This window comes from Lagopus muta, chromosome 2, assembly GCF_023343835.1.
Source record: "Lagopus muta isolate bLagMut1 chromosome 2, bLagMut1 primary, whole genome shotgun sequence".
NCBI lineage: Eukaryota > Metazoa > Chordata > Aves > Galliformes > Phasianidae > Lagopus > Lagopus muta.
Window position 1 is genome coordinate 43,403,214 of NC_064434.1, and position 20,743 is coordinate 43,423,956.

The 20,743-nt window shown below is 50.0% G+C and overlaps 1 protein-coding gene across 1 annotated transcript in view; it reads left to right on the forward strand.

Annotated features, from left to right (window-relative positions):
- Positions 1 to 7,529: 7,529 nt before the first annotated feature.
- FOXO3 (forkhead box O3) overlaps positions 7,530 to 20,743 on the forward strand; it is an 84,798-nt gene continuing 71,584 nt past the window's right edge. Inside the window, exon 1 of the mRNA XM_048937635.1 lies at positions 7,530 to 8,305. Within this exon, the coding sequence (XP_048793592.1) occupies positions 7,724 to 8,305 (582 nt within the window). The 5' untranslated portion in view covers positions 7,530 to 7,723. The remainder of the gene's footprint in view (positions 8,306 to 20,743) is intronic.

A 20,743-nucleotide genomic window follows, 5' to 3' on the forward strand; every position in this document is an offset into this window, starting at 1 on the left:
TCCTGGCGAGGGTGCAATCAGCCAAGGCAGTTAATTTCTTCTTTAAAAAAAAAAAAAAAGCTTGTGTCATCATTCCTACAAGGACACAGGTCACAAAGCCACTGTGAACAAACTGAACAGTCTGTGTTCCTCTTTAGGCTTCTTGTATTTGGACATGTCAGACTTCAGCTACAGGTTTCTCCCCAGCTTTCCATGTTAGTTCCATGGAAAAAAAAATAAAATCCATTTTGGTAAAAACAAGGCTTATAATAGCTCTACCTTGATACATTTTATGTTTAATATGCCTATTATGAAGAGTAGCTACTGCATTTAGAAAAAGCAGGCTCTTCAGCAGATCATTTCTCAGTGTGTATTCAATTACACGCGCTCACAAAAATGGTACACCAAAAAAAGAAAAAAAAAAAAACAAGTTTCACTCAATGTCATCAGCTCTCCAAGGCACAGTGGCAGTGAGTGATTTTAGCCATGTGTCTCTCACGCAGAGGTTTGCCAGACTGAAGGAGAGGATCCTGCAGGGCAGGGGAGGGTGCATGTGGACAAGAAAATTCAATTTTTCACATGCCAGGAGGAGTTTGCAGGGCAGTTAGCTGTAATTGCATGCCCCAAGCACACTTAAGTGACACTCACATGAACCACATGAGGCTTTTTATACTCAGGACTTGGGCTCAGCTGAGGCATTCAAGCCCAGATCCATCACCCCAAAAGTTCCTACTGTTGCTGACCAATCCTGGGGTCCTCTATTTTCAGTCTGTCTGCATGTGAAGATGTGGAACATTCTGCTTTGGGCATACCCAGAGCCATCCCATGCTTGGCAGCCCCATATCTCCTCCCTCTCATCCCTGCTCAGAACTGAGTGCTCAAACACATTCCTGTGCAGGATGAGCTCCTCTGAGCGCACCCAACACATGCCAGCAGGCTGTAGTGCCACATTCCTACTGCCACTGCTCTTCCCAGGTGGAGCAGTGGGCAGGAAGTACCCACCACTCACTTCAGCACAGCCAGGATGCTTGGAAAATGTCACCCCCCACACCAACTGGAGGCAACTCCTGAGTAAGCAGCCTCTGAGCTCCTCTGGCAGGCAGAGAGAGGGCCAGCTGCAAGCTTATCAGCCACTTCCTCCACCACATGCAGAACGATGGCTGCTCTCGCTTAGCACTTCACCAGCTCCTTTGAAGCCTTCCTTCCCCCCCCCCCCCCCCGGTGATCTTCCTCCCCCCACACCATGCACCAAGAGGTGTGGGGTCATCTCAGCGATGTGATGGAATCACTGCCCCTGGAGGTGTTCAAGAACAGGGTATATGGGTATATGCAGCACCGAGGCGTGTGGCTTAGCGGGCACAGTGGTGATGGGCTGATGACTGGACTTGATGAGACTAGATGTCTCTTCCAACCCCAATGCTTCTATGATCTCTGGCCCAGTGGGGGTTTAGATGCATCTCCCCAGCCTGCCAGAGAAGCATCTCACTGAGCAGGAGGTGGCTTGCCCAACCATTGCCAGCCAGTCTGCTGAACTCATACTGCTGCCTGAGGGACAGGGTGGGTGACTGGGGCTTCTGCCAGCCAATGTGGAGGCTGTGACCTAGCAGCAATAACATTGCCTTGGGGAGGGGAGGGACCCCCTGGCATTAGGCCCCTTTTTGCTTATATGTGCCTTGCATCGAACACGTGTTAGGGAGCAATGATCTGGGAGAAGGACCAACACACACTGTTGGAGAGGCACAACGCAAGGAGGCGGGTGCTTGGACTCCTCCCTCCAGCAGCGTCCTACAGGAGGAAATCATTAATTCTCCAGAAGAGCTGAAGCAGCCTTTAGATAGATTTTGTTCTCCTCGGAGGCAGCCAGGCCGCGACCCCCAGCCAGGCAGCGAGCCCTCGGGCAGCCCGCAGTCCCCTCAACCATCCCTGACTAACGCCACCGTGGTAGGAGTCGAGGAGACGGCAGTTACTTAGCGCTGCTCAGTGAATGGGGACCCAGGTGGCACCCGCTCTGCGGCAGCGCTTGGAGACAGCCGCCTCAGGGGCACCTGTCAGCCCCCAGCCGCCGCCCGTTGAACGGCCGTCTAGCCGAGGCACGAACCCAGCAACAGCCTCACTCGCACACGAACCCCCACCCGCCCTGCTGCTTACTCGATTGTTTATTATTTTCCAGGAGGCGGTGGCGGGGCGAAGGCGCCAGCCAATGGAGAGCGCCGCTGTCCTGACGGCCGAACGGCGCCGACCAATGGGCGACGAGGGCGGGCCCCGGCGGTCACGCGCGGCTCTAGAGCATGACATCATCTGTTTGCACGCCGCAGCCAAGCTTGGTGCGGGCGGGTCGCGGCGAGAGGCGGGGCTATGCGAGGGGGCGGGGCTACGCGAGGGGGCGTGTCCTGGGGCGGGCTGCGGGCCTGCAGTGTGGCGGCCGCTGAGGTAACCCTGCTGCGGGCTCCTCGGGCGGGGCCGGCGGCCGCGCTCCGCTGTGTGGGCAAAGGACGGCGTTAAATTACAGGGGTGGGATAATTATGTAATAAGCGGGTGTAATTAACTCCTTATGGGGCAAGAGGCGGTGTGCGCGGCTTGCACAAGGGGTCGGCTGCGGGGCAGTCCCATTGGCCGTATGGAGATGTCCTGACCGTGTGTTTGTGGGTGAGGGTGTCCTGGCGGGGGAGGGCGAAGCGATTGAGTGCTGTCTTCTGTCGTGAGCTGGAACTGCTGCTGCTGAGACTAAATCCTTCCATTCCCTCAAAGCTGAATGTTTAAAAAAGAAATAATACAAAAAGGAAGCCGGAGCTGAGCGCTTTGATTCGTCTCATCACACTAATACAAACTCAGTAATTGCTTCTACTCTGAAGTGTACAGAATTTACTATGCGAGTTTTTGAGTAGCATAGGATTGGCTTTAAATCAGGTTTAAAAGGTTTTAAAAAAGACTTCTTTTCCTGCTTTCTTTTTGGCCCTGAAAGCATACTTGGGCTGCATCCACAGAGTGTTAGGAGCTTGGCTGTGGGTTTAAAATGGCAGCTGAGATGCTCCTTTAATGGGGCTTTCAGGACTTCAGGAAGGCACCAGTATTGCAGGACCTGAACATTAAGCGGCGGGAGCTGGCAAGGCTTGTGTGCTTACGTGTGGTTGTTACTGAAAGCATGGCACCCAGTTAGAAACCCTCCATGAGAAGCTGGGAGCCTGCTGGTATACAAGGCACTGCTCTTTGGTGGGCCCTGGCAATGCAGGAGGTGTGAGGCTGCTTTAATAACAATGTGAAATGATTGGGTTGAATTTTCCCACTTTTTATTTGGAAGTTTAAGTTATAAACCTAGCTTTTTCCAAAAGGTGAACCTGTTCTTGAATGTGAAAATCTGTAGGCACTGCACACATACAGAAATGGATCAAGAGTTCCTTGGCAATGGGTGCACAAGTTTTGGTGCCAAACCAGTCTTAGGTCTGGTCCCCAAGTCATCAAGATCACTTGAGGAGAGAGCACTAATGTCACTGTTTCCTTCTTCTGCTGCATTTCTCTTCCTTCCCTCTTTTCTCACTGATCAGCAAGTTCACAGGCTGAAGTCCAACCTCAGCCGATCCTTAAATTGCTGTTCATTTATAGTTGGAACTCTGTAACCGTCTTTGGCAAGCCCCCTTTTGTCTCCATGGCATGATATGAATGTTTGCTCTGCCTCTCTGCCAGTCAGCCAATCTCCCCTTTATAACTTTGGAACCCAATGGTCAGCTTTAGCCAAATTGGGCAGAAAGTTTAAAGTCTCAAAGTAGGATGTTGGCTGGCTTCTAGGTGACATTTCTTTCTAATCAGCACACAAGTTGCTCTCACAACTTGTGAGAGTTGTGCACAAAACTCTTCTGCCCTTTGCCTGTGTTTAAAGGGCATTAGGGAACTGAGGGAAGAAAAAAGAATAGGGCAGATGGGAGGGGCAGGAGAGGTTATTGCAGTGAGCACAAACCCATTGGAGAACTGGCTTCAAAGCCCAGTAGCTTACAAAGGAACTTGCTATACACTTGGTTGTGTGAAGTCAGTGTAGACAATGTGGCCATTGTTTTAAGGTAACTGCAACAACATTGTCTTACGCTTTACAGTAGATGTTGATAACGATAAGTTCCAGGACCAACCCCCTCCTCAAAGCACCTTTAGCTCTACCTCCAACTGTACACCTGTGCTGCTGCATTAGAAAGCCTTTGTAAAGAGGTAAAGCCAGAAAAGTGACCTGCACTTCTCCAGCTACCAGCCGAGGGAGAATGTAGGTTATGGCAGAAGGAAGGAGCGATCAGATCTGGGTTACTGCTAGAAACTGGTACACTGTCACCTCAGGAGAAGCTGGCTTTCTGTGTCAACAACATGGAAGACTCAAAAGAAAAAATGAGCTGATGTAGCAGAATGTAAGAGCTTAAAACAGTTAATTTCAACAAAATAATCACTTGTAAGGATTCCCCTCCAGAGCTCTGTCGTATGACTGCTACCTTCCCCTAGGCAGTACGCCATAGGCCCCGCATCTCATGGGTGGTGAATGTGTGTGACCGAGATAACCCACAGAAATGACTCAGCTGCAAAGGAATCATGACCCCACTGGATCCGTATCAGGTACTGCCTATGGCATGGAGAAGAACAGCTTTTAGAGGAATTCAGGAATACATAATTTAAAAATGTGTAAAATAGTTTGCCCACACATACATTTTTATGTAGATCCTCTGAATCAGATCATCCCTTGGAGTACGAGCACTTAATATTCATAAAATATTTGAGTTTTTCTTCCTTTCATCATCACCGTTCCCCTTATTTCCTCTATTTTTTTCCCACCCTTTTATGAACCCTGAAGAACACCTCACTTCAGTTTCACCTCTGACAATGGCCTCTCTGGAGCAGTCCTGCACTTTGTGGAGGAAAAATTAACCCAGCCATATCACTTCATCAGCAAGTCCTTCTGTGGCTCAAGGAAGGGAGATGGCTGTGCAGAAGTCACCAAACTCCATCTTCCGTCCAAGGAAGCAAATGGCATGCAGCCCTCTCAGTGAGAAGGTGGCTGCCTCATCCACTGTGCAAGATACATGTATATCTACCCAAGGTTTTGAAATATGTTGCAGAGGAAGACACAGTACTCTCAGCCTAAGTAGGCACAGTGAGTGAGACTGTCAGATGGCCTCAGGGCTGGCCTAGCTTTATTCCTGTTGAAGTCAGCGATAAAACTCCCATAAACCGAGCTTTTTGAAAATCCCACCCTCGGGGCATTAAGGTACTTAAAGGAAGAGGCTGGAAATAGTGCAGGCTTTAGATTCAATTTGAATCACTTTTTATACCTCTTGCAGTGTTCCCAGCCACAGAACAGTGATGATAACGGGTTCCTCGTTCTTTTTCACTGTGTGGAAGCACGGAGAACAGATACTGTAACTTATGCAGTAAAAGGCTGTCTGGCTGAGGCACCAGTGCATTTTGAAGAGGAAAGAGAATCTTGCAGCAAAGGGCCAGGGCTGGCACCCAGAAGATCTGGTTTTATTTCTCAGTTCTGACACGGGCTTCCTGTATGACCTCAGCAGAGTCATGTAATTGCTTGGTGCCTCAGTCCATCATCTCCTTAATAGGGTTACTACTTACTTATTTCCTTTCTCCTGCCCTGGCCTGTCTTACTTAGGCTGCAATTCTGGCAGGGAGTAGAGCATTTCTGACCACGTGCGGGGCCTTCACCTAGCACAATGAGACGTAATGGCAGTGCCTGTGCAGCAATGCGATGCCAATTAAATAAATAAATGAAGATGATAATATCATTTAGGACTAGGTCTTCAGCTTGTAACCCAGCCCAAGGTCAAAGCATGGTATGGAACTGTGCGACGTGAAACCTTGGGACCCGAGGAAATGCTGCCCCTGTGCACAGGTTTGGGGAAAGCCTTGGTGGTGGTGACAGCCAGCACCTGGCCTGCTTGGGCTCCTCGTGGTGTTTGAGGAAGCCTCATCACTCACAGCCTTGCGCGGTCTTCAGTTGTGACTTTGATCTAGATAATAATTCTATGTGGAAATGCTTCAGAAGCACACATGCTTTAACCTGAGTCCACATGTTTTGTACTGAATCTGGTCCGTGGCTGAGGTTGACATAAAGCTGGGCAAGAGCTGATAGGCACACACTGTGCTTTGTAATGACATTTGTGTTGAGAGTGCTGTGTTCCTGGTTTGTGGGTCACCCCTTTACCCAACCTGTCATTAGCGACATCCTTAAGCTTCAGAGGCCCTTCTGTCAGGGGCGGAGAACGCAGTGGGGTGATGGCCTTCACGTGGGCACTGGCTGAGCGCTCTCCACCCTGCTGGCTGAACGCAGCGCCAAAAACAGGCCAGGTAAACTGGACTCCAGAGGTAATACCTGCAAGAAAACTCGTACGCACATTTACAGCCCAGTTAGGAGGTGCACTATTGCTCCACTGCGACAACCGGAGCTATCTGCAGATGGGATGCAATCGGGCGAACGTGACAAAAACTCAATGTATGGAGTAGTGAAATCACTCGTGTTGCTTAAACGCACGAGGGAACAGGCAGCAGCTCCGTGCCGCTGTCCCCGCTGTCCCCGCTCTCCCCGGCGGCCGAGACGCGCAGCGGAGGGGCGCTGGGGCCCGGCCGCGCTCCGCTCCCCTCTCCCCGCCCTGTGTGGGAGGCCCCGCTCGGCTCCGCCCGTGGGCGGGCTGCGCGGCGCGGCGGGTTAGGTTGCGGCTCTCTGCGCGCGGCTATAACTTTGTGTTGTGGAGAGGAGGAGGAGTGATGTGCGAGCTGGCGGCCGGCAGGGCCACGGGCAGCTGGGGCGGGCTGCGGCAGCCGGGCCGCTCGGCTCGCCGCCTCCCCCCGCGTCGCCTTTAAAGGGAAGGCTCCGCCGAGCCCCAGGCGCAGAGCGGGCGGAGCGGAGCCGCGCAGCAGCAACAGCAGTAGCACCACTAGCACCGCCACCAACGCCAGCGCCGCCGCTGCCGGGCGCTGGGCTCTGGCTTTCCGTTGGCGTGGGGGCGGCCGTCGGCTCTGTCTCCACCGCCCCCCGCCCGCGGTTTTTCGGTGACTCGAGCGGAGGGAACTGTCAAGATGGCAGCGGCAGGAGCACGGGGGTTATGAGCACGGAGGTTATGAGCGCGGCGGTGCTGCTGGAACAAAACCCGTTCGCTTCGGCAGCCCGAGGGAGGGCTTAGAGCGCCCGGACCTGTTGGAGAGCTCCGTCCCTCTCGTGCTCTCTTTTTCCCTGCGAGAAAAAGGATTTTTATCATTATTATTACATTTTTTTTTTCCTTCTGGCGAGGAGGTGCCGCGGGGCTCGGGGGCACCGCGAAGTGACGGCGAGCGGCGCGCAGGAATCGGCGCTCCCCTCGGGGCGTCCCGAAGAAGGAGGGACTCCTCGGTGCCGCCTAGGGACGAGCGCAGGACCCCCGAGGAAGGGAAGGTACTCTCCGGCCCCCACGGCCGGCTACGGCGCGGACACGGCCGGAGCGCCCGCATGGAGTGAAGGAACATAAACAAACGCACACTCGCACCGCCGAGCGCGCCCCGGCACCGCGCTCCGGCGCTCCGCCCGATTTAATCGCGTTTTTCGCTCTCCGTTTGTTATTTTTGCCGGCTCTGCCCCTTCGCTTCGTGCCCGCGGGGAGCGGCATGCCCGCCCGCTAGGCTCCCGGCGGCACCGAGCAGGCGGCGGCGGAGGAGGAGCGGGGCCGGCAGTCGCCCGCCCCGTCGCAGCGCCCCGCCGCCGCCGCCGCAGCCGCCCCCGAGGGAGGCCAAGATGGCAGAGGCGTCGCCCCCCGGGCCGCTCTCGCCCCTGGACGTGGAGTTGGACCCCGAGTTCGAGCCGCAGAGCCGCCCCCGCTCTTGCACCTGGCCGCTGCAGAGGCCCGAGCTGCAGGCCAGCCCCGCCAAGCCCGCCGGCGAGCCGCCCGCCGACGCCGCCTCCATGATCCCCGAGGAGGAGGACGACGACGAGGAGGGGGGCGGTGCGGCCATGGCCGTCGGCGGCGCGGCCCCCGCGGGCGGCGAAGCGGCGGCCGCCGGCGGCCCCGAGGAGGCGGCGCGGCCGCCGGCCCCGCTGCCCGGAGGCGGCCCGGAGGGGCCCGGGCCGGCGCCGGGAGGAGCGGCGGTGGCGGGCGGCGGGGGGCTGAGCGGCGGCGGCCCCGCAGCGGCGGCGCCGAGGAAGTGCTCGTCGCGGCGCAACGCGTGGGGCAACCTCTCGTACGCCGACCTCATCACCCGCGCCATCGAGAGCTCCCCCGAGAAGCGGCTCACCCTCTCGCAGATCTACGACTGGATGGTGCGCTGCGTGCCCTACTTCAAGGACAAGGGCGACAACAACAGCTCGGCCGGATGGAAGGTGAGGGGACGGGGTGCCGTCTGTCCGCAGTGAAGGGGAAAAGGGTTGGAAAAGAGGGAACTTTCGTTGCTCGGCTGCTGTCTGGTGCAGTGGAGTAAGCAGGGAAGGAAAAGGCAGAAGGCAGTGTTCTTAAAGGCTTTTCATTTTTGTTTTTTACGAGTTGTAGGGACCTTGTGACTCGTGATAGAATTAAGCAGAGTTGCTCTCGCGCAGTGCCAGCCTGCAGCTCGCGTGCAGATCGGCTTGCGTTTTCCTCTGAAAAAGCCCTGGTGCTCTCCTGTTCCTGAAGGTGGTGGAGGGAAGCCCAAGGCTAGGTCTTCATATGGAGCTGACAGGGCTGTGGGAGTGATGACTTGGTGCTGCCAGCCCGTATGCCCCCCACACATCTCCATCCATCGTGTCCATTGGGGTGATACCAGCCCGCATCATGGCAGGCTGCACTGAGGTCACTGCCGTGCTGCTGACCAACCCAGTGTGGCAGAGTGAGGCCCAGCAAAACCTACCTGCTGTGAGTGAGGTGTGAGGTGGGTACTCCCTGACCCACTGCTTTGGGCCTCTTTCTTATGGCCGTCTGTCGGCCCCGTGGGGCTGATGTGCAGCCATACAGATATGGGGGTGCTCCAGAACGTTGCTGGGGTGTACAGGGGATCGCAGCTGCTGCTAAGGGATGGGACTGTTAAGGGTGAGTGTGCAGAAGTCTTTTTGTGCTGCACAGAGGTTTGGTTTCTACTTTGAATCTCTCTGCCTTGCATCGGGGTAACTTCTGCACGAACCAGTCAGGAATACTGCAGATTGAAGCAACTCTGGCTGTGTTGTTGGTGGCTCTGCCTCCCCTCGTAGTTCTGGAGTAGGACTGACCTGCAGCTAAGCTCCAAGCGAGGCGCTATGCGGAGAGCATTGAGATGCCATACTTTGGGCTCAGTAAGACAGGAGTGCAAAGTTTATCAGGGGCTAATGCATGGCTCTGAAACGCACGGATTCTGCAGTGTTGGGGCTGAGCTAGGCACTAGGTGTTTTGTGACGGTGAGCGTGGAGTATGGTGAAGGGTTAAATCTCAAGGTGCCAGTATGGCCTTCCCCGGTTGGTACTGCACACTGAACCGAGGCTCTCGCTGCCAGCTGCTGTGGCAAACGCTGCTCCTTTATCAGCTGTGTTGAATTTTCAGTGAACTCTGTGTTGCTGCTCCAGAGGACGGGCAGCAGGGCTGTGCTGCTTGGGCTGAATGCGTGGCAGAGCTCTCGTTGCCTCAGCAGCAGGACCTGGGCCGTAGCACCAAGTGTTTGCATTGATCAGCGTGCTTAATACAGTCACAATTTTTTCTGACAACTTATCCTGTTAATTTGATATTGATTCCTTTCCTGAGCAGCATTAGCTGGTACTTGGAGCTAATTACAGTGTTAAAAACTTGGATCCCTTGGGATTTATCTCATATGATTTAGCTCAGAAGTCCCTGTGCAGCCTTTAGGGTGACCTTTATCAGTGCAGAAGCACGTAGGTGCAGGACATCCCTCCCCCTTCAGGGGCCGTCTGTGGAGCTGGGCCATGCTTAGACAGTGAGATGTGGGGTGAAGGGAGGCCAGCAGCTGACCGTGGGCAGCTGAGCAGGGCAGGAGCCACTTGAGTCCCTGCATGTGTATTGGGAAGAGGGATATTTCAGCTGCCTGGAAAGTAAATGAATTTGTGCAGAGGCACTGCTCTTAAATAGAGACTCCATCTTAGCCTCCCAATGCTCAAACACATTATATGTTATTATCATCTGTGTTTCCCTCTCAGGTAATGAACACAACTCTTTGGGAGCCAATGTCAGCATCTCGCACCAGACTTTTTTTTTTCCAGGTTTTAACCTGAGATTTTAAGTGAACAGAAAATAACTCTGCATCAAAAGGATTTTATCTTAATTTCACACAACCAGGTTTATCTTGGAAGGCTGCAAGCGCACTTTAACAATATTCTTCTCCAGCCTTGAGAGGGAAAAGTCATTTTAAACAAAGAGAAGAGGATACCTTGCTTTGTTATCCTAGGTATTGTTATACATGAAATTCTAGTGCTGTTTCCAGTGAGATGTAGTGAAGACCATAATCCATACGCATAGCTGGGATTACACTCCTCAAAACAATTATTTTAAGAGCTATAAATTAAAGTTGCGACTATCGTTCGACTAGACATTATTATTATTATTATTTTTGCCTGGGGCATTAAAGCAGAAGCGAATGTTTCAGATGTGGTTAGGAAGGCATATATTATGCTTCCGCTAACTCTGATAAGGCTCGCCCCGTGCATGCAGCTCCAGCCTGCCCCAGTGCCAGCAGGATGCCAGCCTGCAACCGTTGCCCCACACTGCTGTCAGTGTGGCCCGGCGAATGGCCAGGGAGGGGTGAGGTGCGTGCTCCCGTATCTGCTGACTGCCTGGGATTGCTGTGAGGAGTCAGCGTTTAAATTTCTTATCACTGGAGCTGGGGAAAAGGTGTCAGCTGGCTGTGCGGCATAGGATGAGTATTGCACGCGCCTCCACGCAGTTCCTCGACGGCTTGTCTGTCTCTGCTCCTGAATTCAGGCATCTGTTACCCTATCCACAGCCTGCAATTGCAAAACTTCTGTGCTGACTTGCTGCGTGCTAAACACTTGGAAAAACAACGTTTCAGCTTGCTTTCCTTCAATAATCCTGAAGCAGAAAACCAAAGCAGCCCTGTGTGCGTAGCAGAGGTGCCTGGTTTCACTGCGGCGTGTTGAAGTGTTCCCGTATCGTTTCCAGTAACACTGTTTTGTAGTTTCTCGCAGCACTCTCTTGTGAAACACAGCCTTTTCTGCAGGAAGAGTACACTAGGGGGACTGCTCTCCTCTCTACTGAGCTGTATCGCAGGGCTGTGAATGGGTCCCTCGTATGCAGGTACCAATAACTCCCAAATCTTGGTACAGCCAACTTAGGTTTGGTGTTATACCAGAAGCCTGTTTGTTTTACACCTGTTTCACTTGTTTTTACTGCTGCTGTTGCATCTTCCTCATGAGGGATAAGTACTAACTGCTGGCTTATTTACTTTGGCAGGTAGATTTTTTAGAGACTTTGTATGCAAACACTGCCTCTTTCATTACCTTGTTTTATTGACGGATGTGTGCTGAAGCACTGCAATTCCTCCAGTGCAGCAAACGCACAGGTTATTGAGAAATTTAGCAGTGATGCAGGCACATGCCTAAATCTGTTAGCCAGATGCTGATATGAAGATGTGTGGGACGTTCTTTATCATTTTTTTTTTTTTGCAAAGGATGTGGGAAGGAAGCAACGCTGCTCTCTGTTCTTCTTATTTCTCCCTCCTCAGAATAGCAAATTGCTGTGTTACCAGGAGCAGTAGTGTAAAACTGGAATTTGCATTAGCTTTGTTTTTCTGATGCTTTTTTTGTTTAAAAAAAAAAACACACCATATTTCCCAGTAGATTGCTAGCATGGGTATTTTTTTTCCATCCTTCTATTATGTTTTTACTTTTTTTCTTTTCCCTAATTTTGAGCTGCCTTATTTGTCCATGCAGAAGGGCTTAGGTTGCAAACTGTAGTCTGATTATTTCAAGTTTTGATCTAGCCATGGGTTTAAGCATGCGGAGAGTTCCTTGGGACTTTGCTGGGATTACTCATGTCCTTAAACTTATTGCTTAAGCACCTTACCTGATCAAAGCCTTATGCTTGTACTTCAACAAAATGCTCGGTAACGTTTGTAAGTGAATTTCATGCTGAGCGAAACAGATGCAGAATTCAGTTCCAAAATCTGAAATGCTAGGGAACAAGCTGCTTGCATAGAAGAGGAGTGTAGTTTAGCATCACAGTAATAAATGGCTTTTTAAACTCTCACGTAGAAGTCGTGTGTAGATATTAGTGCACGTTATTATTTTATATGGGAAGCATATATCAAACATCTCATTTTTCCCCTGCTTGTGCAGGTAAGAAACTTCTGTGAGAGGAGAAGGAGGTACTGGGCAGCCTCCGAGAGGTGCTGATGTTCCCCTCCCCCCTGCAGTGCCTCAGTGAGGAGCACTTCTGCTTAAGGACTTGAAAAATGCAGATATGAGCACATGCCTTGGTGAGAGTCATCAGCTGTAGGTAGAGTCACGAGTTCTGATAAACTTAGACTGGGAAATCTCCAGTGAATCTGCAAGGTAGCATCACGGTCAGGTAGGCTTGCTTGGGAAGTGCTGGAATCGGTGTTCAAATGAGCTCTTCAAAAACAACAGGCTATCTGAAACGGTCGTGCAAGAAGGGACTACCAGGAACAAGGGGTGTCTCAGGATAAGCAGCCAGGTGATTTCTGTAGGTGGCAGGCTCCTAAAGGTGGCCTGCAAGGTTTGAGCAGCCAGCTGCTTCTGTGGTGACACTGAAAGTCTTTGTGAGGTTTGTTTTGTGCTTGCAGTGCAATTGCAGTGGGTTGTTGTATGGTGGCATCTTGCCAGGGGAGAAACCAAAAGTGCTCCCAAATGCAAGCTGCTGCCCAGACTAAAACCCTGCGTGTTCTCTTTTCTCTCCCAGTTTTGGAAAGGCTTTCCTGCTATCTCTGTCACAGAAGAAGTGCCCCAGGGCAAGGCTGTAAAATAGCAGCTGTACATTACCTTTAAAGGCGTACAGCCCTCAAGGTTTCAAGGCTTGATCTGCCCGCAGGAGGGTGAGCTCTGAGCGCCCAAATGCTGCCATTCCCAAGCTCATGTGGGAAAGGAGCCCCAGCAGCACTAACTGGGGTCATGTCCTGCAGAGAGTGTGGAGGCTGCCGATAGCACGGCGCCGAACAAGCTGCTGCTTTTTTGATGTGGCTTTTCTTGGGGATGGCAACATGTGCACAGTGCAGTGGTTCAGTAGCAGAAAATAAAACGTTGAAATAACGTGCACCATCATTTGGTTTTCAGTAGTGCTGACTCAGCACGTTGTGAGTTCAGTGAGGATTAAGCTTAACCTTTTATTCAGTTTTTTTTTTTTTTTTCTACTTCTACAAACTTGGACTGTTCTTTACTACAATTTCCTGAGCATTGCCACACACCAAGCTTGGAAAACGAGGTGCGTTTAACCAATTTATGACCTGACATATGTTAATTAACATTAATTACCTGCTTGAATAGTCCATTTAGCACTTATTATTAAAAAGTGGCTTGTCTACAGAAGGGGGATTTTCCTTCAGAGTGAGATGTTTTGTTCTGACTTGCTTCAGACAAAGCCAAGATGGGTTATCCCATGATTCTTTGCATGGCCATGCCAGCTTTCTTGTGCTTCAGTTGCGCATGGTGGGATACCATTGCAACGCTGACAGCCCCCAGCTCCTTAGCCATGTGTATGTGACATTTATTTGACATTGGCTTAGCTTTTCAAGCAAGTCAGCATGTTTCAAAGTGTTTTTTGCTAGCTGTAGGTTCAGCCCTTGCTTCTCCAGTTGAGGGAGATGAATAAAGAACTCTGCTTCTCAACTTGCCAAAACCCAACTGCGTGTGCTGCTATAGACCTGATAGGCCATCAGAGCCTCAGCACTGAGGAATAGCACATGAGCTTACCTGGAGAAGCAGGAGGAACTTTGCTGCAGTGCTGTGTCTGTGAGCCCCAGGGTGGACCAGTTGTCTCTTCAGAAGCTCTGTCAGGTGTGGACAGAATCACAGAATCATAGGGGTTGGAAGGGACCTCCAGAGATCGAGTCCAACTCCCCTGCCAAAGCAGGTTCCCTACAGCAGGTCGCACAGGTCGGCATCCAGGCAGGTCTTGAACATCTCCAGAGAAGGAGACTCCACAACGTCTCTGGGCAGCCTGTTCCAGTGCTCTGTCACCCTCAGTGTGGAGAAGTCTGAGTCTTTGGGAGGGTGTGCAGAAGGCTTGAGGCAGGGAGTGGTTAAATGGCTGCTGACAGAGATCCAGAAATCCTGGAGGTGGCCTTACGTGACAATTGCAACAAGTGCCTTAACAGGGACGCCTTGAGTGTTGTCTTGAAGCAAAGAACGTTGTGTTCTGGTGAACGACTCTTTCTAACGCCAGACCAAGAGTGCAAACTGTAGGAAGTTAAACAACAGGATGAGAGAGATTTCATTTTGTTCCACAGAACTTGGGGTTTTCCTTTCGGTGGCCATGCAGAAACCTGGAGGACTGCAGTGATGCGGTCCCAGCTCAATGTTTGGGAAGAGCTCAGCTCTGCGAGGCTGTTGGCAGGAGTTGGGGCTGGCCTGCAGGGAGGGCTCCTCCAGGTTTGTACGTTGGACCTACCTCTACGTTCCTGCAGCCATTGAGAGCTGGCTGCCGCTGGAGTGGAGCATGGCCTTGAGCAACAGTGGGTGAAGTCTTTTCAGTCAGCTACTTTGTCTCCTGGGTAATGCCTTGGGCAGGAGTTGTCACAGGATGGGGTCAGAGGTGATGGGGCTGCAGGATGGCCATTTCGGGGCACCGTCAGGAGTTGGGAAGAAGCAGAGAAATGAGTGATCATGTTAGTGCTCTGCCCTAACCGTTTGGTGATGTTTGAAGGAGCTGCCTGGAAGAGAAAACTATTGTCACGTTGTCATTGTTTTTAGCCATGATGGTGCCCCTGATGTTGGGCCTTGAAATGAGGTTTGGGAGGAGCTGGTCTTGCTGTGAAAAGCCAGAGTTCTTTCTCTGGGCTATGCCCTGGCACATTTGCCTTGCTTGTAGCGTTGCTCTGCAGATTTGGAGGCGGGTCAGGAGTTAACAGTGCTGGTGTCTCAGTGGTAATGCTGCTTGGACTTTGGTGCAATTTTCTTAATCTGTTCACTAGAGCTGATTTAAAAATAAAGGCTATTTAAGGATTTCTACTGAAATAAGACACCTTTGTACAGTTTCACTGGTTTAAAAAAAAAAAAAAAGGCCTTCCTGGAGACTTGTACTGATAGATGTGGAGATGGGTTTCTATAACAGACTTGCAGTAACGAATGGAATTAATTACTTGCTTGATCAAAACATATAATGTACTTGCGAGCTGAATTATGAAATGTGGTGTTCTCACTTGAACGCATTCATTTGCCAAGGTATTCTTTTCTTTTTTTCACACTTCTGTTTCATTTAATTTCTCCCTTGCTGGTGAGGCTGAAGCTTGGTGTGAGTTATGGGAGTGTGAGGGAGGCACTGGAGGATGGCTGGGGGCAATAACAGTGAGGTGGATGGCAGGCAGCACCTAAGGCTTGTGTTGATGCCTCTGCAGCCCGTGTCATCCTGGACAGCATTGAATTGCAGTCAAGAAGCTGCTGGTGAGGGTGTGAAGCTCTTATCAGTGCCATCATCCCAGGCTGTGACGCGCCCTGGGGCTGGTGGGCATGTTTCAGCGGGGTAAATCACTGAGTCATGCCACTGTGTGTCCCTGTAGCCCCTGCCCAGGAGGGTGGGTCTGTGCTGAGGTCTGCTGACAAAACCCCGCTGAGAACTTTGGAATCACAAGGGGAGGGAGGAGAGTTGCCCAGGGTGTGGGTTTTGTCGGCTGGCACCACTGGGGTTACCTTCATCCTTCGTGCTTTGTGTTTTGCTTGCTCACACCCTGGCACTTTGAACAGGCCTGCATCCTGGTTTTTTTTTTCAGGCTTCCAGCTCTTTGTGGGTCCATGGAGACATCTGGGGTTGTGACCAACAGATGTGTGCAGCACAGTCTGAGGGAAAAAAAGTTTTTGGTTGGTTTGCTGGTTCCCCAGCCACATGACAAGCCAAAGGGCAGAACTGGGCTGGGTGCCAGCGTGTCGACAGGGGAGGTGGCATCTGCTTATCGTGGCCCCAGAGGGGTGGGAGGCCAGCAGATAAACAAGGAGGCTGGGAGGACAGGGTTCAGCCTGCTGTGGGAGAGCAGGTAGAGGCGCACCGCAACACAGGCACGCACGTGTCTCACCTTGGTGTGCTGCAGAGCAGTTCATAGAGGGGGCACGAGTCATTTTGCATGGGTGTAGCCTGGTTTGTGACAGTACAGTAGGGGCGGATGAGAGCAGGGCCCGAATCTTGTCCCTACGTAAGTCCACTTCAGAGCAGCGTGATGGGGTCTTCCAAGCAGGGCTCCCCTGCAGTGCCTGCATATATTTCATCAGTGTCAGTAAGAATGGAGCCAGCAGTGCTTATAGCCCTGGCTGCAGTTGGACCTGGGCTCCCCCTGAGCACTGTGCGAGGCCAGGCAGTGTTAGTAACAATTTTGCTTGCACTTAAGTAAACAAAGTTCTGTTTATAAGCATTTCCATTACCTGGTAATATTCTAATACAGAGCGTTTTCCTGGTCTGAAGAGCCAGCAATGGAATTGTTAAGACTACTTGTCGATATAAATTAGTGCTTTCTGATATTTTTTTTTTCCTGAAATAGACTGAAGAAGAATAAAAAAAAAAATTATTTTAAATAAGTAATTTTAAGACATTACCTGCAGTGTCATATTTACTTTGTCAAGTCTAGAGTGTGGACTCAGTCTAGAATATGGGGATTGGAAGTACTTTGAAGTCCCTTCTAACCAAAGCTATTTTATGACCAAATTATCTTGGTACATGTCGGCACTCTTAAAACCTTCTGTATTTGTTATTTACTCTCCATGCTGGCTCTTCAGACAGATATTTCAGCTTTCCAAAGATGGGTTACAACCGAAGGGAGCCCCACCTTCTCACATAAAATCTATAATGTAAACATACCTTAAAATGTGGGACTGAATCTAAATCAAAACTGTGTGACTTTGAGGGTATTGGTAAAGTAAGGCAGTGAACCCTATCTTGGGCAAATATATTTGCTCGTACTTCATGGAGGATTTATCAGTTTCGTATATGAAGTTCTAGATATGCTTAGTACATAAAATTGGCTTCTGATAAGCGAGAACACTGCTAAACAAAGAGTGTCTTTGTGTGAGGCTTTCACAGACTCTCATGTTATCACCTTTTTTTTGCTGATTGGTTTTGCTCTGAGAACAGTGATGTGGTTTCCTGAAAGCCTATAACTTATTATTTGCTCTTCAAAACCCTGGGCCTTAGCAAATGTTCAGATAATTTTTTTTCCAGGAATTTGTAGGAGTTGGTGATACCAGTTCAAGTCATGTCCTGAGATGCAGTGTAAGCTGAGACTTGTGAAACCGGTGTCCTTGTTTTGTGCAACACGATCTGTTAGGTTTAAAAGCTTCGCTGTACAAGAGAACTCAAAACCGTTTGTCTGCTATGTCAGGTTTCAGAGTGAGCGGTGGTTCTTTAAGTATTCATCATGTCCTGTGGAAGGAGGCAGCTGTTTGTGCTTTGGAGAAGCATAGCCTTGATGCCAAGAGTGAGGCTGCCACCAAGGGTGATGCTGCCACTAAGAACCTGTAAAAGATCTTGAACGCTTTGGGAATCTTGTGCAGGCTGCTTCTACTTTTGCACAGCCTGAACCATATATGTGACCCAGATAAGTAGGCCACATCTAAAATCTTAGATTTGAAAATGGAAATGGTGTCAGAGCTCTGAATGGCTTGGGCCAGAGGTATCCAGCCTCGTTTGTCTAGCAGCTGAAACCTGCAAACCCAGTGCTATTATTTCCATCATTATGGTGACTGTGATTCTCAGCTTCCCCAAGCTGATTTATTTCTTGCCCCGCTGCTCCTACAACCTAGTTCCTGCATGGTGAAAATATTTCTGATTAAAATGTACAAGGAGGTTTGCACACTTGAGGTAGGGGAAAAAAATCTCTTACGAAGAGCTGTTTTTCAGAAGGCTTCTAGAAAGAGAGTTGCATGCTTACAAAGATAGTAGGAAATGAATAGTAAGGCCGTTTTACATTGAAAAAGAGAAGGAAAGCATTTGGGCCATAAGGTAGTGGCACAGGGGGCTTGGAGGAGGAAGGGCACTGAGAACTAGCAGTGGGAAGTAAATCAACCTGACGTGTGTTTGTCGGCATCTGATGTGTACTGGGCCTGGTGGGGTAGCTTGGAGCAGGTGGAGGAAGCATACTGTTTACCTAATTAGAAACATAAATAAAATCTTTCCAACATTTTTCTAAATTAAAATGCACTGGAAACATATGTCAGACTTCTCACATCCAGGAAAGCTCTCTCGCACCCGCCATTCCCTGGGGAGATCCTTGCAGCCCACCTTCCTGAGGCTCCTCTGGGCAGCAGCCGTCCTGTCTGGAGGCTGACAGCAGCAGCCTGCAGAAAGAGGTGGCTGTGGTCTGGGGTGATAGGGCTGGGAAGCCACGGATCAGAGTGGTGGCTGGGATCGATGAGGACAGGATTTCAGCCAGGTGTGTTTGCTGAGAAGTAATGATGGTGAGGGATCGTGGTGAGGGCAGCTCTGTGGGGCCAGTGTGTTTTGGGCACTGAGGAGGCAAAGGTGATGCTAATTGCAAAAGAGACTACTTAACCGCTTTGCATCGTGTTTGAAAAGAAAGGGGAATAATGCTGTTTGAATGACCTATTTTGACTTTCTCAGTGTAATATGGTTAATGTTGTTGACTTTTCTGGACAGTGAATTACCATTTTATCAAACCCTGCTGGAAATAACTGTGTTGCTGGGTGAGGTATTTCAGCCACACAGTCTGAACTGAGGAAGTTACCTCTTGCCGCTTCACTCCATGGCGGGAGTTGTTTCTCTTTCGTCTGGAAAGGTCTTTTGCTATGCAGCACGATGACAGCGGGTTTTTAATACAAAATAGGGACCTGTCAGGAAGAATATAAAATGGGGCGCTGAAGAGGTCTAATTTAGAAGCAGAAAGGGCATAAATCTCCACCTCTTTCTGGAGACAGAAACTCAAAGTACAGAAGTGTTTCCTTGCTTGTAAAATTCAGTCCTGATTGCAGGAAGAAGTTGTGTTGGAGACAGGACTCTACCTAACCTCGTTGCAAGTTTTTCCACATTATTTCCAATACAGAGCTGGATGTTACATAAGGGGATTCCTGGATGACGAAGTGCCTCTGTTAGGATATGCTCTGCTTATTGTGTAGTTACTGAAATTGTTTGCTGTTTTGGACCGGTGTCAGGCAGGATAATACTGAATAAGTCCCAGATGAATGTGGGTGGTGAAAGAAGAAAAATAACTTGAAATAAAGAGGGGTATTATCAACTGAACAGCCAGTGTTGATCCTATGGTGCTGAAAAATGAAAGCAGGAAAAAAAGTAGTCGATATATTTTTTTTTTTTTCCCTTTTTTCCTTTTCTTTCCATCTTCTTTTTCTTCTTTTTTTTTTTTCCTTTAAAAAGGAAAATCTTAGCTGAAGGATTTGTTCTGACAAGAGTTTGGCACACTTCTTAAACTCGCAGTAATTTGGAATTGGCACAGCAGTGCTGCGGAGTACTCAGATAAGTGCAGACAAGCCTCCAAAACGTGTGTGTGTCGTCAGATTCTTTTCCATTTTGGACAAGGTGAGCTGTAGCGTCTCTTGCAGGTGCTGGATCCAAGAGTATATGTAGTGAAGAGAGCACTGTTTTGGCCAGGAGAAATGTTCACTTTGGGTTTTCCCAACATCTGCGTCTGGATTTAACCATGGCAATATCTATTCACATGTCTTTATTGATTTATTTATTTTAATTTTGATTGAGGCTCTTACTAAGTTTGTAATATGACAGTTTTCTCTAGTTAAAGGAAAGAGGAAAAAAAAATAAAGTAGCAAATTGAGAAATGATGTGGATTTGGTGTACTCTCAGCCTGAAGGAAGAATGGTTTACTTGAGCACTATGATAACAATTGCTGGAGAAATTAAGTGTGGATTTCCTTCTATTGTAGTTGAATCATGACCTCTTACTAAATTTATCCAGTCTCGAGTGCCTGGTTTCTGGTTTGACATTTTCATTTGGATGACAGTTGCTTTCTTAGAGCTCTGCATGGGCTGAGAGATGATGGCTTCCTTATTTTCTGTGGGAAGCACTCACAAGTCACCAAGCACCAATTCCCCTTGTAGGGACGGACGTGGTTGAGCCTGCAGCTTTCTCCCTAGAGGCAACGTGATACGGCAGGTGGGTGCCAACAGCAGCAGTCACACGCCTTCCCCATTTTCCAGGAGCAGAGAGGGAACAAGAAAGTCAGATTTAATGTAGCTTGAATAGCTGGGATATTTCTGTGGATAGTCCAAGGTTGCACGAGTAGCCGTGTAGGTTGTTCTGATCACTCGGTGAAGTGTTCCACACAAGTGCTAAATGGCAGTATACTTCATTTATGCCAAAGTCTGTACCGAAAAATGTTTAAATATAAAAGCCAATGCTCTGTTGAAGTTGAAAATGTGAGAGTTGCTCCTCTCACTTGAAATGTACTCTCTTGTTCCCTGTGACACCATCGTTAGCAGCACACTGTCCTCCCCCAGCTTCAAGATGGTGGGCTGCATGCTTCAGGGGGTGTCAGAGTTGCAGTTCATTCCCAATGCTTTCTGTATGGGCCCTGCTCCATGCTTGTTGCTCAGCTCTTAGTAAGGAGATATGCCCTTTCCATGCATGCTGTTCTGTACCATCACCTCCCCACCATCCCCTGTGCTCCTAGCTAGCACCAGCCCTGCAGCCTCCTGTCTCAATCC